Below are 17,149 nucleotides of genomic sequence, written 5' to 3' on the forward strand. Positions count from 1 at the left end.
GATCCCAAAAACACAGAAGCTCTCAAGGGAAAGGAGAAGCTCCAGGAAGAGAACATGCCATGCTTACAAGTAAAAAGGTTGAAAAAGTAGAAATTTGGAGAGTTAAACAGATTTGGCCCATAGCCTGTAACCAGTTTCTCCACCTTTTAGGACAGTTTAGAACAACTTTTAAAATGCAAGCACATCAGAGGGACAGAAACTGTTTATTGTTTACATCTGTTTGCTTTGAGAGAAATGCATCCAAGAATTCCAAGCTAAGAATTGTAGAACACTCAGCTCATTGGCTGATTTGACTACTGGGCTCACATCCCAAAACCCCACAGAGTAAGAAGTGGCTGGTTCTTCCATTCAGTGAGAGCTTTAATTAATATAAAGCCCAAGAACAGAGCTTTCTTATCCCTCTGCCCCAGACACACCACGTATGTTTGTCATCAGAGACACAGAACTGCACCAGCTTAATGGAAGTCCATAGAATCTCTGATATTTATGCACCACTGAAATATAAAATGCCTAAGTCAGATAGAGTTTTCTTTCATGAAAGTGGGTTCTCTAATGTGCAATGAGTATTAAATAACTAATTAAAGGCAGAGCGGTAGTTTAAAAAGAAATAGAATTCTCTATAAACTGAAAATGTAAGATATTAAGCATAAGTGTGTCTTGTATTCCATGTCATAAACCAGACTTGAATCCTTATTTCTAAAGTGTTTAAAATGCTGATCTGTCCTGCAATACAGCGTGGATTTATGCCATGTTGAATACTGAATGTAGAGGTTATATGGCATGGCTATCCTGAACATATCTGAAAGTGATTAGAGTGAAGAACCAGAATCTGTATGGGTGCATTTCAAACTGGATCACTTTGAAAAGGAGAAATGTCCCTATAGCAAATGAGGATGATACAAAAATACACATGGACAGAAATCACAGGTTAAACTCTCATCACAGTTGTCATATGAGAATCAAGCAAACTCCACCAAGGATTTTTCCCTGTAAGTTGAACTTGTACATACTCAGGGCCGGTTCTAAAGGGCAGCCAGGTGGGACACTGGCCGAGTGTCGGGATTTCCGATCGAGATCCTGAGGATGCTCTAGGAGAAAGTGGGGAGGGGGATTTGGGATTCCAGGAGTTGCAGAGGGGGAGTGAGGAGGAAGGGGACGAGCGAGAGATGCAGAAGACTCATCCCTACCAGTTCTCACGCCTCCTTTCGCGCCGCAGGGAGGGGGATGGGAGGAGGAGACGGAAGAAAGAGGATTCCTAACCCCCCCTCAACCCAGCAGTCCTGGGAAGAAGCCGGCGCCCGGCTCTCCATTCTCCGCCCCCCCCCCGGGCTGGATAGGGAAGTCAGCACTTCGGAAGGGGAGGGGCCCAAGGATCCCCCATCTCCTTGAGCCCGAAGAAGGCAGAGGAGGGATGAGCAGAAAAGGGGGGAAGGCGGGGAATCTCTCAGGAGAAGCACGAGGTTACGCGCCAGCCTCCCTTCTTCATAAGGGTCGCAGAGGCGGGAAAACTTTGCTCTGTCAACTTTCTTTCAACGCTGCAGGATTAGGTAGTTAGGGATACTAGTGATTTAGAATAGGGGTTTGCATGAAGCGCAGTAAATATAATGTTGAGATCTCAATAAAGAAAGAATTGCTTACAACATCGAGTCTGGTCATTGAGTCTCAGCCTGGGCATGACACCGAGGGCCCCTGGAGCTACAGGGGGCCCCTCAGGGGCCCCTCGGCTCCCCTTCCATGATCCGTGGCAGCAGCCATGGATCACAAGCCAGGAGCTTTTGCCTGTCCGCCATTCCCTTGCCCCACCTACCTGTCTCCTGCCTTTTACCATTGCCCTTAATGAAGATGGTGGCTGAGGTTTCCCTAAGGTGCTGAAGCCCCTGCTGCCATCTTAGTTGATGGCAGAGATGCACGTGCATGGCACACACGCATGCCATCAACCAAGATGGTGGCAAAGGCTTCATCCCCTTAGGGAAACCGTGGTCGCCATCTTGGTTAATGGCAATGCTAAAAGACAGGAGACAGGTAGGTGGGAGGCATGGGGGCACACGCGTGCACGTGCACATACCAGGGCCCAGGGCAAGCTGATGCCCAAGGGCCCCGGCATGCCTGGGGCCAGCCCTGCTCAGGGCCACAGAAAACATGCAGTCCTGAAGAGTGGAAAAAGAGGCAGCAGATCTTTGGCTCAGTTTAACAAAGATAAGAACATAAGAACATAAGAAGAGCCTGCTGGATCAGGCCAGTGGCCCATCTAGTCCAGCATCCTGTTCTCACAGTGGCCAACCAGGTGCCTGGGGGAAGCCCGCAAGCAGGACCCGAGTGCAAGAACACTCTCCCCTCCTGAGGCTTCCGGCAACTGGTTTTCAGAAGCATGCTGCCTCTGACTAGGGTGGCACAGCACAGCCATCATGACTAGTAGCCATTGATAGCCCTGTCCTCCATGAATTTGTCTAATCTTCTTTTAAAGCCGTCCAAGCTGGTGGCCATTACTGCATCTTGTGGGAGCAAATTCCATAGTTTAACTATGCGCTGAGTAAAGAAGTACTTCCTTTTGTCTGTCCTGAATCTTCCAACAGTCAGCTTCTTTGAATGTCCACGAGTTCTAGTATTATGAGAGAGGGAGAAGAACTTTTCTCTATCCACTTTCTCAATGCCATGCATAATTTTATACACTTCTATCATGTCTCCTCTGACCCGCCTTTTCTCTAAACTAAAAAGCCCCAAATGCTGCAACCTTTCCTCGTAAGGGAGTCGCTCCATCCCCTTCATCATTCTGGTTGCCCTCTTCTGAACCTTTTCCAACTCTATAATATCCTTTTTGAGATGAGGCGACCAGAACTGTACACAGTATTCCAAATGCGGCCGCACCATAGATTTATACAACGGCATTATGATATCGGCTGTTTTATTTTCAATACCTTTCCTAATTATTGCTAGCATGGAATTTGCCTTTTTCACAGCTGCCGCACACTGGGTCGACATTTTCATCGTGCTGTCCACTACAACCCCGAGGTCTCTCTCCTGGTCGGTCACCGCCAGTTCAGACCCCATGAGCGTATATGTGAAATTCAGATTTTTTGCTCCAATATGATCTTGGTTCAAGTCCAAAATATAATATTTTTATTAGCAGCATATTATTTCTTTCTTTCCTAAGAGAACATGACTATAGGCTCATCTACACGGTGGTTTACTGTGTGTTACTGTGCTACTCACATCTTCTTTTATTTATTTATTATTTATTTAGTTTAATTTATATACCGCCCTAAGCCCGAACGCTCTCTGGGCGGTGTACAAAAAGATAAAAACAAGCACAATATATAAATACAATAAATACAATAAATAATAATAATAAAACAAACAAACAATAACGAACCAAACAACATCCAAAATACGGAAATGCTGTTTAAAATACACTTTAAAATGCCTGGGAGTATAAAAAGGTTTTCACCTGGCGCCGAAAAGATAGTAGCGTCAGCGCCAGGCGCACCTCATCAGGGAGACTGTTCCACAGTTCGGGGGCCACTACTGAAAAGGCCCTGGTTCTAGTCATCACCCTCCGAGCCTCTCGATGGGATGGTACTCGGAGGAGGGCCTTAGATGTTGAGCGTAGTGTACGGGTAGGTTCACAAGGTTCACATGATGTTACTGGCAAACAGAAGCAATCACACAGTTTCCCCCCTATAAATCCATACTAACCCAATCCACTAATAATACGAAAAGAGAAGAAAAAAAAGTTTCACTAGTGCTTGCAGACTCTTTGCTCCAATGCTTTTAGGTGGGTTTTCCCCTCTCCATGTATACTATCTCCTCCTCCCTTCTTTCATTTAATTTCCTGTAGGCTAACAAGCAACTTCCAGCTGCTCTCCTCTTCTGCTGGCCTTTTTAATTATTTTTTTTCTTTTGCACAAAATCATAACACTGCTCAAACAAAGATTTGTATTTCAGCTGCATTGTACCAGTGAAAATACAAACAATTGCACTTCTGGATTGTTGTTTTTTAAAATGAAACCTTGCTGCAGCTGGTAGAACAAACTGAGCATCAGAGGGAGTGGAAATGTTAAATTAGAGGGTGTGGTCATTAGGAAACTGTGTGATTGATCCTTCCCTTGGTGTGAATAGAAAACACTGTGTTTGCAGCTGGCATTGAGCCCTTACTATGGATGGTGCAAATAGAAACCGGAGGTTAAAATGGCCTCTTTAGTATGAAGTAATGCTCCTGTGTGGATAAGCCCTATGTTTAAGAGGATGAGAGTGCTACATGGAAAACACTGATCTAACACAATGTTTTGCATTCACAATAAAAATATAGTGGTTCCTAAGCCCACATTTGCTGATATAATTTTAATGTTGAGGCAATGTGTTCATACAGAAGAATCAGCAGACAGGATGAGGAATGCTTAACCCTTCCCACAGTACTCCCCTGCAATTGTCACTGAGGCAGTTTCCCCCAATCAGTCTTATTTCCAGTCTTGGAATTTACAAGAGGAGAAAACAGGTTAAAATAATCCTGGAGGCATTTGCAAGAAGAACTTGGCAGTTGGGAAAAGTTTAAGCATATTGTTGCACGCCACCCCAATCTCCGAGAGGTGAGATTTCCAGGGGTCGCTGTGCTCGCCCTGGGTTTGGTCTCCTTGGGAAGAAGGTCAGCAGAGACTGTGGTGTCTTTATGAAATATGGTTTGTTTATTTACACACATTCTGAGGTTAGGGTGGAGGGGTTCAAGGCATCAGCAGTCCAATATCCAGCTTTTCCATCAGGGTTACAGGAGGCATCCTAAAGCCATAGTGCAGAGAGCCAGTCTCTCTGCCTGCCTCCAGTCCCCAGCCTATCCCAGACACACTGAAAACACAAGCCTCTCCTTGGCCCCGGGGGGGGGAGGGGAAGGCTCTCCTGAAGAGTTTCAATGACAAAAGGATCTCCCTGGCCCATTCACCAGTTGATGGGCACCTGATAGATTATTAACCCACCTGGCCACTCTATTAGTTTAACAAAGAAACTCACCTGACCAGCAGAGCGAGTTTCTCACCCCAGGCACAGGATTCCAAATCAGAGGCTGAAAGGGGACTCAAATGAATTATCCATCTCAACCCCCAAACTCACAACACTACCCCCTTCCCTGCCAAAGGTCTGTTCCAGACCTGCAAATAAACTACAGAATAGCAGCTTTTCCTACAAAGAAATAACAGATACAGGTTAGTAAGACATTGAAATGTACATAATTAAAAGCATAGTCATATTACAGTCTCAGTACTGGATCTCCTTTGTCTTGCCTTGTGCCACTGCAGCACAGCAGCCCCCAACCACATGCACATTTTCCCCTTGTTCCCTGAAACAGTTGTACATACATCCACATTCTAACAGACACAGAATAGTAAAACATTAAAACCTTATTGCAAAAACCTATCAGCATAATTTATAAAAAAGCATTAAACAGCTCATATTCCCACAAGCATGCAAAAAGCACAAATCAACAGCATTTCAAAAGGCAATAATAAAACCATCAGAAGAATTCCTACAGCAAATCAATACACAGTCCCATAAGCACAATCCCCACTCCCAAACCATGCAGTTGCCCACATGGCCCTTTGTCTTGGGGCTTCATGGAGTTCCCAGTCCAAGCTGGTCCCTGCTGCTGCCTGCAGGGTCTTAGGACTCCTCTCCAGGGACAGATTTGTTTCCTCATCAGCACATGGCAGACTGTAGCCATTTTCCTTCCACTCACTGCTCTGGGAAAAGTCTTTAAGCCAGTCCACTTTATCTCCTGCCCCAAACTCCAAATCCAAGTCCTGCCACAAGTCTTTATCTGGGGGCATCTTCTTCAGGACTAGCTGGCCTAGCCCACCCAGATTGGCAGAAAGAAATTTTCTCTGTTCTCCCTCACCATCTCCAGCGTGAAACACAGGCTCGAACAGAGGCAGGTAACCCTCCCAGTGTCTCTTGCCCTCCAAACTCACAGGGTGCTGGGTACCTCTCACTGCTGGAATTTGCTCAGGGAATGCACTCATCATAGGAGCTGCATCCCACCCTGTAAGACCATTATGGGGCACCAAAGGGGCAAAGTCACTTGGGGTTTTTATCTCACCCATCTCTCCAGGCGCTGGCAGCTCCTCTTGCACACATCCCTCCAAGTTTTCCTCCTTCACTTTCTCTTCCACGGCTGGCACACACGGGGTGAAGAAAAGTATCAACAGCTCCTCTTGTCTAGCCTGTAGTTCACTTTTCTCTAAGGCCTTTTCTTCCTCCTGCATTACTTCTTTAACAGCAGGCACACATGGAGCGGAGAAATATATCAGCAGCATCTCTTCTCCAGACTCTACCCCACTTTCTTCCGAGGCATCTTCCTCTTCATTTTCCAGCCTGTCCTTCTTCAACTCTTGGGGCTTCACTTCCAGCTTTCTGCTGTCTTCCCCCCTGGCAGGCTCCTGGACAATCACAGCTTCTTCCTTCTCCACTACTGACTGCAACTCCTTGCAGTCCAAACCCTCCAGCTGCCCATCCACTTTCTCTTTAGCCCAGAGCTTGGAAAAGTTACTTTTTGAACTACAACTCCCATCAGCCCAATCCAGTGGCCATGCTGGCTGGGGCTGATGGGAGTTATAGTTCAAAAAAGTAACTTTTCCAAGCTCTGCTTTAGCCACCCCAGTCTGGGGTGCTCTGCAGCTGGACTCCTGGGTCACTCTCAACCCCTTGTAGCGGCTGATCAGGCAGGGCTCTCACTTCCTCACATAGAATCATAGAATAGTAGAGTTGGAAGGGGCCTATAAGGCCATCCAGTCCAACCCCCTGCTCAATGCAGGAATCCAAATCAAAGCATTCCCCACAGATGGCTGTCCAGCTGCCTCTTGAATGCCTCCAGTGTCGGAGAGCCAACTACCTCTCTAGGTAATTGGTTCCATTGTCGTATGGCTCCAACAGTTAGGACGTTTTTCCTGATGTTGTCGAAATCTGGCTTCCTGCAACTTGAGCCCATTATTCCGTGTCCTGCACTCTGGGACGATCGAGAAGAGATCCAGCCCTCCTATGTGTGACAACCTTTCATGTACTTGAAGAGTGCTATCATATCTCCCCTCAGTCTTCTCCAGGCTAAACATGCCCAGTTCTTTCAGTCTCTCCTCATAAGGCTGTTTCCAGTCCCCTGATCATCTTTGTTGCTCTCCCTTTCCTCTCCCAAGAAGCTTCCAATCATCTCCCGCATTCATTGCCAGTGTTCCTGTTCCTCTTGGCGCTCTCATTGCCTCTGCTGCTGGTTCTCCTGGCTATACTGCTGGAGCATCAATTTTATCTGTTCCAGGAGGGTTGCTGTTTCTCCCCACATTTTAACTCAGTCACACCTTGCTCCCAATGCTTCTTCCAGGAAACTCAATCCCACTTCTAACACCAGTGTTGCGTGCCACCCCAATCTTCAAGTGGTGAGATTTCCAGGGGTCCCTGCACTCACCCTGGGTTTGGTTTCCTTGGGAAGAAGGTCAGCGGAGACTGTGGTGTCTTTATGAAATATGGTTTATTTATTTACACACATTCCAACCTGAGCTTAAGGTGGAGGGATTCAAGGCATCAGCAGTCCAATATCCAGCTTTTCCATCAGGGTTATAGGAGGCATCCTAAAGCCATAGTGCAGAGAGCCAGTCTCTCTGCCTGCCTCCAGTCCCCAGCCTTTCCCAGACACACTGAAAACACAAGCCTCTCCTTGGCCCCAGAAGGGGGGGGGAGGCTCTCCTGAAGAGTTTCAATGACAAAAGGATCTCCCTGGCCCATTCACCAGTTGATGGGCACCTGATAGACTTATTAACCCACCTGGCCACTCTATTAGCTTAACAAAGAAACTCAACTGACCAGCAGAGCGAGTTTCTCACTCCAGGCACAGGATTCCAAATCAGAGACTGAAAGGGGACTCAAATGAATTATCCATCTCAACCCCCAAACTCACAACAATATCTTTCCAGCTATTGATTCTCCCCTGCAAATGCCACCTCCCACCCCTCCCTTCATGTTTGGAACCCCAGATTTGCTTCATAATGTATATTTCCACTCTTAAAATGTGTGGAAGATACCATGAATCTCAGTCTCCAGTATATCCTACATGCCAAGTTAATACCAAGAAATGGCCATATGATAAGAGGAGGGGGAGAAACAAATGTGTTGACCATCTAGTTTCAGGCTGGAGTCCACACTGTGCCCAATTCCTATGGAGGTTTGGGATGCCAGCTTATAAAGATCACCAGCAGCTTAGAGATTGTTAACGCACCTCATTGACAATTGTTTCATTATCTATGAAGTCAGCAAAGGCAACTGAAGGTGTCCATGGGTCATTCTGGTTATAGATGCTGGTGCTGAATGGTTCTTCCTCCTTTCGCTTGGTGACGGCCAACTTGTACCTGAAAAAGCAGAGTAAGAACAACAAAGACCTAAGCAAAGCATTGCTGAAATTGAATGGTATCTCCACTTTCCTAGGTATGAGGTCCAGCATCATGCTGAGGCACTCGAATTTGTTTACAGCCAGTGGCAGCTAACAAGGGGATGCTCTCCTGAAATTGGGACATGGGTTGCTTCCAGACAGGTGAGGTGACTCCTAATGCTATCCCAATCATTGCTCTTCCATTGTAAGCTACCAGCACAACTGCAATTGACTTTTCACATCCACACTATCGGGGGTCTTTTTCTGTATTTACACCCCACTATATCCCATCCGTACTAGTGGGCAAGACATGACTGCTGTAGGTAGAGCTACTTGAAGCTTAAATCCACTACAGCCCCTGTGGCGAGTGATGTTTTATGGCCCCATTTAAAAAAAACATTATTTTAATTAGTGCTAAAACACTTTCCCAGCAATAATGTTTTAAATGAAAGAAATATATAGCGCTACTATGTCATAATGGTGTTATAATATTATATGGTGGTGAACTGAAAAATAAACAAACAGGGGTCATAAAATGACACCCATTGCAAAGGCTATAAAGAATGTGTGCTGAGCTATGCCCATGCAAAAACCCTAACCCTTAAAAAAAAACAAGAGTAGTGCTAAAGGCATCTACTTCTGTGGAAATTGGGCTGCTCTTCCATTCTTCTGAAATAAGGTACACTTTCTATGGTTTGAGAAAATATGGAAGAATAGCAGGGAAAATACAGGATGACTATGACTGGATGATGGTACTGTGAAGATGCCGTATAAAAATTTATCATTCCCAAGGCTAAAGGCATCATTCTGAAGATTACAGGAATTCATTTGTCAGTCAATAGACATGTCTGAGGTAGAGTGTGAAGATAGCCAGCATGACAGGCGTAAAGGCAAAAAAATTGTTATAAAAGGTCCCATATTCAAGGCCTTGACACCCACGTTTAAGGAATGCCTATAGCCTACATGTCCAATCTGGATTCCAGCCCCTAGAAATTAGTCGCTTACCTGGCCCAACTGATGGCTCGTTCCATTGGATCTGTCTCTGGCAGGTGGTCCCCAGAAAAGCTGATTGGCTGTATCCGATAGCCACGATAATGGCCCCATTTGTTTTTGCTATTTGCTGCAAAATATATGTATCTTGGCATGCTGTCATCTAAGCGGAAGGCAGCCTTGTCTTCAGTATCCAAGACTTTTTTCACCATTTTCATCTGGTGGATCTCATGTTCTGGGCTCCAAGGGGCCTTCACTGTCTCAAAAGTCATGTCGTTGGCTATCAAGGAATTCTGAACACCTAGAAAGGGGGAAGGGGGTAAGAATACCAGTGAAATTTTGCCTTCCTGGGCTATGTAGTATATATCTATATACTGGTGGAGTTATCCCAGGCATGGACAAACAATGGAGAGAAAAGGGCTCCTGCTGGAGGAAGGACGGGATATAAATCAAATAAATAAATAAATAAATAAAAGCGTATTCTGCTTGCATAATGTAGGAGCTCATATTTGTCCTGTTGTGAAAGGTATCTTCTTTCATACTTTAATGGAATTTCATGGGTGGATGATACCCACCCCCGGTCCTCTTGGGTCTTGCTTATTTAGAAAAAATATACTAACCATATAATATTTGTGTTTTGGTGTCAATTTTTATTGTTTGGGGCAGGGCTGGCATCAGTCACCACTGGGCCCTTGGGCACCAGCCTGCCCCAGGCCCACAGTGCCCACTTGCACGTACCACTCTCCCGCTGTGATGAATGCTGGAAGTGCTGCATGCGCATGGCTACCATCAACCAAGATGGCGGCAGGTGCAACAGTCCCTTAGGGGAGCCTCGGCCACCATCTTGGTTGATGGCAGGTATGCACGCACAGTGCACACAGCATTCACAGGAACAGAAGAGCTAGGTGGAGCATGCGTTGAGGGCCAGCACGGTTGTATGGGGGGGTTGCCTGAGAGCTCCCTCTCTGCAATCCGTGGCAGGGTCAGGAGCTGACACTGCCACAGATCATGGAGCAGGAGCGCTACCCTCCCATCTTAAGGAGGGCCCCTCAGGGGCCCTTGGTCAGGGCCCAACCTGGCTGCCCTCTGGTGCCGTCCCTGGTTTGGGGGCTGCCATTGGTGGACGTCAAGCTATTTCAGAGACCAAAATGAATTCCTAACAGAACAAGAACGTTTGTCATTAAGAACAGTCTAGAACAGCAGCATAGTTAACTCCCTCAGTTCAGACACAGTGCCACCTATAGTTGGAATAGAAATATAACAGTTCGAACTCCACATTCCAGGGGGGGAGAGTGTAATACAGCTGCCCAAATCCAAATGGTGGCATTGAATATTGGTATGTTGGCTCCAATACTTTTAAAATGGCAAAGACTATACAATTATTGTCTGTACTAAGCAAACTGAAAGTGATGTATTCTGTACCAGAGCTTGGAAGTAATTTGTTGCAAAAAAAAGATTACTTGTAATGTATTACTTTTGTTGGGATAAAAATTAAATTGATCATGATATAAAATAATGTCGGTTTATTTCCTAATGACCTGACCCTTTTGCATTCCAGTGGCTCAGTGAATAAAGGCCGGTTTAAGCTGGAAACCTCCCCTCCTTTAATCTTGTATCACATTCATGCTTATTACCTCGCTCATAGTTACAAAGCATAACATGCATAAAAGTGTTAAAGTTTTCCTTTGCCCCACAAAGGAAAACTTGTGAATCTTTGAAATGCAAGACCAGCAATATTAAATCTGTCGCCACTTGAGGGGCGCCCGGTTGCAGCTGGGGCCCCTTCTATGTATCTCCCTTTGTTCCTAGTTGCAGAGTGCTTATCTCAAGGACATGTGAAATATGCAGACCCAGAGTCTGAAAGATATTTTAATGTTTCTACTTATGTTCTTCCTCTGCACCCTTCACCTCCTTTACATATCTTTAGGCTGTATACAATCAAAGTGTTTCTTTATAATTTATGACGCTGCTCCCCAATATTGTAACCTCGGGGAAAGGCTATATATTCTCTGACCTGTCAATAAATCAGGGTTCCCACGCTGACCTGCCTTTGGCTTGTAGGTATTGGGTTCCCCTTTGCAAAGGAATTGTGTTGCGCTTACTTGATCTCTGATAGTGGGTTAATTTGCACTCATCTCCGCACCCCCTCCCGGGTGAATGTGAGTTGAGGAGACAGAGACGACTCGCGTGTTAAGTTTGGACCTAACAATTGGGGGCTCGTCCGGGATCCCTTGTGCGGACCCCCGTATTGCCATTGCACCCCCTTTATTTTGACAACAGGCGCCACGAGAGAGTTTTCTCGGTTGTCAAGGAAAGCGGGTTGATTGGCAGTGCAGGGATAAAGCACAGTTGAGGAAACCTCTATCAGACGTCATGGGTTAAAAGGGAGCGTACTGGTAAAGGATGGCCCCTTGGGAATGTGCAAGCTCTGGAAAAAGAGGAGTTGCCATTATTAAAAGGAATGAAAAGAAAAGAATGATAGAGCTCTGTGCGGTAGTGAGGCCGCGGGTAACTGCAGTGTTGGCACCGGGTGAACGGTGGCCAAAGGGTGTCTCCTTTAAACCTGTTCCTTTAAGAAGAGTAGGGGAACAGATTGAGGTAAACCATCTGGATTAATTGAATTCCTGGCTCCTATGGAAGATGGGAGGACAGAGAGCAAGGGGTTTTACAATGCTGAAAGTCAGATCTTCGACCGGTGAGGCCCCCCCTCCAAGTTATTTTTCTGAGGATGACTCAGATAGAAGAATGATTTTAAGTCGTTCTATTATGCCTTCCGCGCCGGCGCCGCCTTCCAGCCCCGAAGGCGGGACTCCTCAGCCGGCACGGAAACAAGTCTCTTCCGATTCAAGTGTTCAGCCGGAAGAGAAGGATCCAGGAGAGGGGCCCTCAGGGGGAACGGTCACGCGCTTGCGAAAAAGAGAAAAAAGAGAGAAAAAGAGAAACGACCAGCCGTACCTGGACGCCCAGGGATAGGTCTTGCACATGAAGGTAGTAGAGCAAAGGACTTGGTCTTTTGTCCATCAGGCACAACCGCCTGTACGAGATCATTTTTTTAAATTACAGACCGGGTTGGTGAGGGGAAGATGTGACTGTGATTCTAGAAGTAGCGGATTTACTGGGGATAAGGAGAAAGAAAAGGAACGGAGTCGGCCGTCAGGCTCCTAGGTGTGTAAGGCTTGTGTTTTCCCGGGAAGTAAGAACGTAAGAACGGTATTAGGAATGATTTGCATAAATGAAATGTGTATGAGTTGGGTACCCAAGTGTGAGAATGTATGCGTGTAGCTTTTTTTTTGAGTTTATGTATGAAAGTTTTTCTGTGGGTTTGTTTTCAAGGGAACTTTCCTTCCATTACTGTCATTTTTAAATCATGTTGATTTTACTTTTCCTCTTTTAATTGCTTGGATCAGCTGCGCTGCCCACCTGTTCTCTTAGTAGTTCTTAGCATTTTTTTTAAGAGAGTATAGGATTTGAACTCTAGATTATTAAGGTTTGTGTGTGTGTGTGTGTGTTTGTCTGTCTTGTTTGCTAAATGTTTATACATTAACAATGCTTGTTCTGTTTCGCATGGGAATAGAGGAGGCTTAAATCTTGAGGTTGGGGTCTCACTTTGGAGCATCACCTAAGGGGAAGAAGGTGGTCTATTGAGAGATCCTATGTCTTTGGCAGTACAGCTGAGGCAGATGGCTTTGTTATGCTGATTCATGCTGAGAATTGTTCCTTTCTTTTACTCATCCCACACCTTACCTGTTTCAATTTCAACGAGTCAGGATGTTAATGATAGATGCTGTCACGCACCCAAGTAATTTTGCGGTGCTTTGTTGCTCTTTCTCTTAAAAAAAAAAAAACAGGCTTTGCTGTGTTTTGTTTTGGACCTGAATTTCTTGGGTTGATCGTTTGTTTTGTCTCTAGCAAGAGATCCCTTCCTCTCAAGAAGGTGTGTTTCATGGCATTTGAAGGTGGCTCATGCTTGAATTTATTTTAATGCACTGTTGTATTTTTTTCTGCATTTGACTTTTGGTGTTGGAGATTTTTAAGCTATGGCAAAAGTGCTGCAGCTGTTTGGAGACTAATGTTAAGATTTTTTTTTTCTCCCCTGATCCAGTACGGGGTTTAGTTCTCACACTGAAGCTTGTCCTCTTGTATGTGTATGTCTATAACCCCTCCTTCTTCCCCCCTTGGTGGGCAAGTAGCCAAAGAGAGCAAAGCAGCTCTATGCAGCCTGATATAATTGTTATATCTTTTGTATGTATTTGTATATGATCAAGAAGTTTTTATTGTCTGGTTTAAAGTATAAGTATATTTCGGTAATTTAAGAAAGTTTCATAAAGCTGTTTTCTCCAGTCTGTTTAAACAGTGGGATGATTGTTTTATTCTGCAGCAGTTTGGAATTAAACAAAAACGATTGCCTTGTGTTGAGTTAGTTCTGGTTTAATTTGTTCTTTGCATCAGCTATGCATAAAGTACAAACTAAAAGGGAGACAGCATTCTCTTCCACTGTTTAAAAGGAAAATTGCGCACGCCAGATTCCTCTCCGTTCTTGTATAATAACGTTTTAATTGATGTTTATGCTTTAAGTCTAACGTGATCCTTATGGTTTACTATTTTTATATAAAGATGGATTGACTGTGTTTTCCTAATTATTGTGTTGTCTGTTAAAAAACAAAAAAACAAAAAAACAAAAACAATTGCTTTGTGTTAAATGAATGTAGTGTTTTTAATCTGGTGTGTTTTTGTTTGTCTTTCTTGAAAAGAATTGCAAACAACGACGTGTGTTTTTGTATGACTTTTGAGAATGTTTTTTTTAAAGGCTGGCTGCATTTCCTTTGTAATGCAGCACAATTTGGAAAATTGGCAAGAAAGCCAGGCTTGGGTTTTTTTGAATGAATCCAGCCTGGAATTGATTTGCAAACAGGGTGTTCACTGGTGGAAAATCCCTGAAGCCAATAAAGTCCAATGGTTACAGACATTGGATGAAATATGGTAAGAAACAAGGAAAACGTATTCAGACATAAGAATAAGACTTACAGAGATATTGATAAAGATGCATGCATCCCAAATCTAGGACTTCAGTACCCAGGAGGTACAATTAGTATTCTTTAATGGGCCAGCTTAAAAGGTATGATATACATGTTTTGTTTTAATTATGCCAATTCTTTTCAGCCACGTCATGACCAACGGAATTTGGGGAATTATACAAAGGCCTTATTAACGTTTATGTAGTAGCCACAAAATGTTCTTCTTATTACAAATGCCGGCTTTCTCTCCTTTCCTGTTAACTTGATTTTCCTCTCTGGAGCTCTCTTTTCTTTTTTGTTTGTTTTGCCCAGTATTCCCGTGTCTTTCCAGTGAACTGTACCTGGCCAGAGGCTTAGGAAACTCAAAATTTTAAATATATGTTGTGATGTATTTTTCTGTCTAAATCCCTTTAATTATCTATTTCTTTTTCCCACCAATAATGGGAATGCTCAGTTCCTTATCTGTGGCCATGAAGGTGTTTTATTTTTATATTTTCTTTCCTGCGCTGAAGCATATCACAGAAGATTTTTACTCAAGGCATTTTTGACTAGATCCTTGCCATTTTCCTGCATTGCCACAATAACAGCATAGGGGCCTGCTTCATTCTACCCAACCACATAACTATTTTCGGGCCTATTTTGGCCATCAACCTGAAATGGACACTGTGATGTTCCTATATTAATGTATATATGGTAAGTGTTGGTTGTTTAGAAGATACATGGTAAGTGGAGTGAAAGAGGAGGGGGAGTGAATGGGCAGTAGAATGCTAGATGATTGGCTGAGTGTTTAAAATGGCTGAACGTATAAAAGGAAGAGTGAGAGTGGAATCTGGGGGGAGAAGAGAAAGAGTGGGTTGTTTGGTGGGTTTGAGAGAGTGGTTTGTCAGGAGAGCGTGGAGAAGGAGGGGGGTGGAGTTCGGATTAGTATTGAGTAAAACCATATGCTTATGTGCCTTAAGAAGAAATCTTGTTAATCTTGTTAGCTTTGTTATCTTTAATAAATACTTAATTTGGTTTACCAAAGGCCTGATCCTTGGCTGGGGTTTCACAGACCAGAAGGGAGGGTAAGGTAATGACCAAGGCTGAAGGGAAACTGTAACAAATGGTGGCAGCGGTGAAGAGAATAACAATACCAGTATTCAGAGTCTCTGGGAATACTAATATTAGGACGTGACTGGTGGTTGCCTAGCAGGGGGATCTGTTGAGATCTGTGCTAGAGCGGGGAGAGAAAAAATAAAAAAGGACAGTCCGGACTGGTGGAGTCCCTGGTGGTGCCTAGTGACAGGCAGTAGCCACGCGCAGGTAGGAACCTGACAGGGAGAGCCAGGGAAGGGCGTCACAGACACCTTGTGCAAGTTTGCAATCTTTTCATACAGTCACTCGGGGGGAGGGGGGAATGAAGATACTTTTCATTATTCCAGTTTCTTTGCCTAGCATCGGCGAAAGACACACTGGTCCAGTTACAGCTTCCACTGAACATGGCCAGTTGGTTACCAGAGGATGAACTGTGCCCAAGCCATCCCACAGCATGTTTCAACAATGATACTTGTTTCATGTACATTATAATATTGAATGTAATTATTTATGCATTATTCTTTGAGGATGTTTGTCTATTGTTGTTGTTGTTTCTTTCTCTCTCATAATTTACATGTTATGGCTATTTTGTTCTTTAGATGTTTTTGCTTTCCAAATCCCTCTGAGTGATTTTGTAAAAGGGGTTTACTGACTTTGGCCATTTCTGATGTGAGGTTCATCAAGTATAGAGTTTTGGGCCATTTGTTTACTTTCTCACTCTGCCATAATAATCCAGGATTTGTTTGTTTGGAATCCCATCAAGATTGCTTTTCTCTCAAAATGATTAATGTATCTTATTGCTCTTTCATGCTAAGATATATCAATGGATGCCTTGTGGTATTAAGAAAATAGTAGGATGTGAATTTTCATTTAAAGTCCCTGTATGGACCATCCAGAGAACATTAGTGAATCCAGATTTGTTTCACCACCTCAAACCCATTGCATAGGTTATGACCTAGCTGATCTCTAGAAGTTACTTTCTCATCCTATGTTACAGAAGCAATTAAAAGCAGTTAAATAAATGGGAGTGCAAGCTGCACTCTAGATAGCATATGATTACCATACAGTCACTTACATTATAGATATGAACCCACAGATATAGGCACATGGATGATTTTGGAATTCCCTGTTTGGCTGGGGTAAGGATGCCAAAGGAGTCAAAACCCTTATAATGCACCCCATTGTGGTGATTTTGGTATTTCAAATAATTCTGGTCTTCGTCTTAATGGCCCTTGTAATATGGATCCGATCCCAAATGGCACAGATACCAGAGGGAAGTAAGCATTAGAGCCAAGGGCAAGACTAAGAAGTCTAAGGTGTGAAAAGACATCTGAATAAGTATATACAGATGCTTTCCAACGGGGGGAGATTGTTACGAGGCAGGGCCATGGAGCCTGCTAAACTACAATTCCCACCCCACACCCCCACCTAATGGTATGACTGGTTATGCTTTCCCACGAGGTTTTGTGCGAAGAGTAACAAGGGCAGAAATTAAGATACAAAACTAAAGCTACAGCATAAATGTCATCTTATTCCTTGGCGGATATACCCCCACCACAGGGAATCCCATTGTTCGTTAGAAATACCCCCCACTGGCCTGGATTTTACAGGAGACAGGGGCAACCAAGGCAAGGAACACACATTTCACTACATGGATAAGCGGGAGTCCCCTTTGTTA

At 44.3% G+C, this 17,149-nt stretch overlaps 1 protein-coding gene across 1 annotated transcript in view; it reads right to left on the bottom strand.

The window, feature by feature from the left end:
* Positions 1-17,149, bottom strand: part of LOC133367225 (membrane primary amine oxidase-like) — a 31,533-nt gene that overhangs the window by 1,401 nt on the left and 12,983 nt on the right. Inside the window, exons 2-3 of the mRNA XM_061591187.1 lie at positions 9,398-9,683; positions 8,243-8,372 (exon numbers count right to left, since the gene is read on the bottom strand). Coding sequence (XP_061447171.1) covers positions 8,243-8,372; positions 9,398-9,683 — 416 coding nt within the window. The remainder of the gene's footprint in view (positions 1-8,242; positions 8,373-9,397; positions 9,684-17,149) is intronic.

This window comes from Rhineura floridana, chromosome 11 (genome assembly GCF_030035675.1).
Source record: "Rhineura floridana isolate rRhiFlo1 chromosome 11, rRhiFlo1.hap2, whole genome shotgun sequence".
NCBI lineage: Eukaryota > Metazoa > Chordata > Lepidosauria > Squamata > Rhineuridae > Rhineura > Rhineura floridana.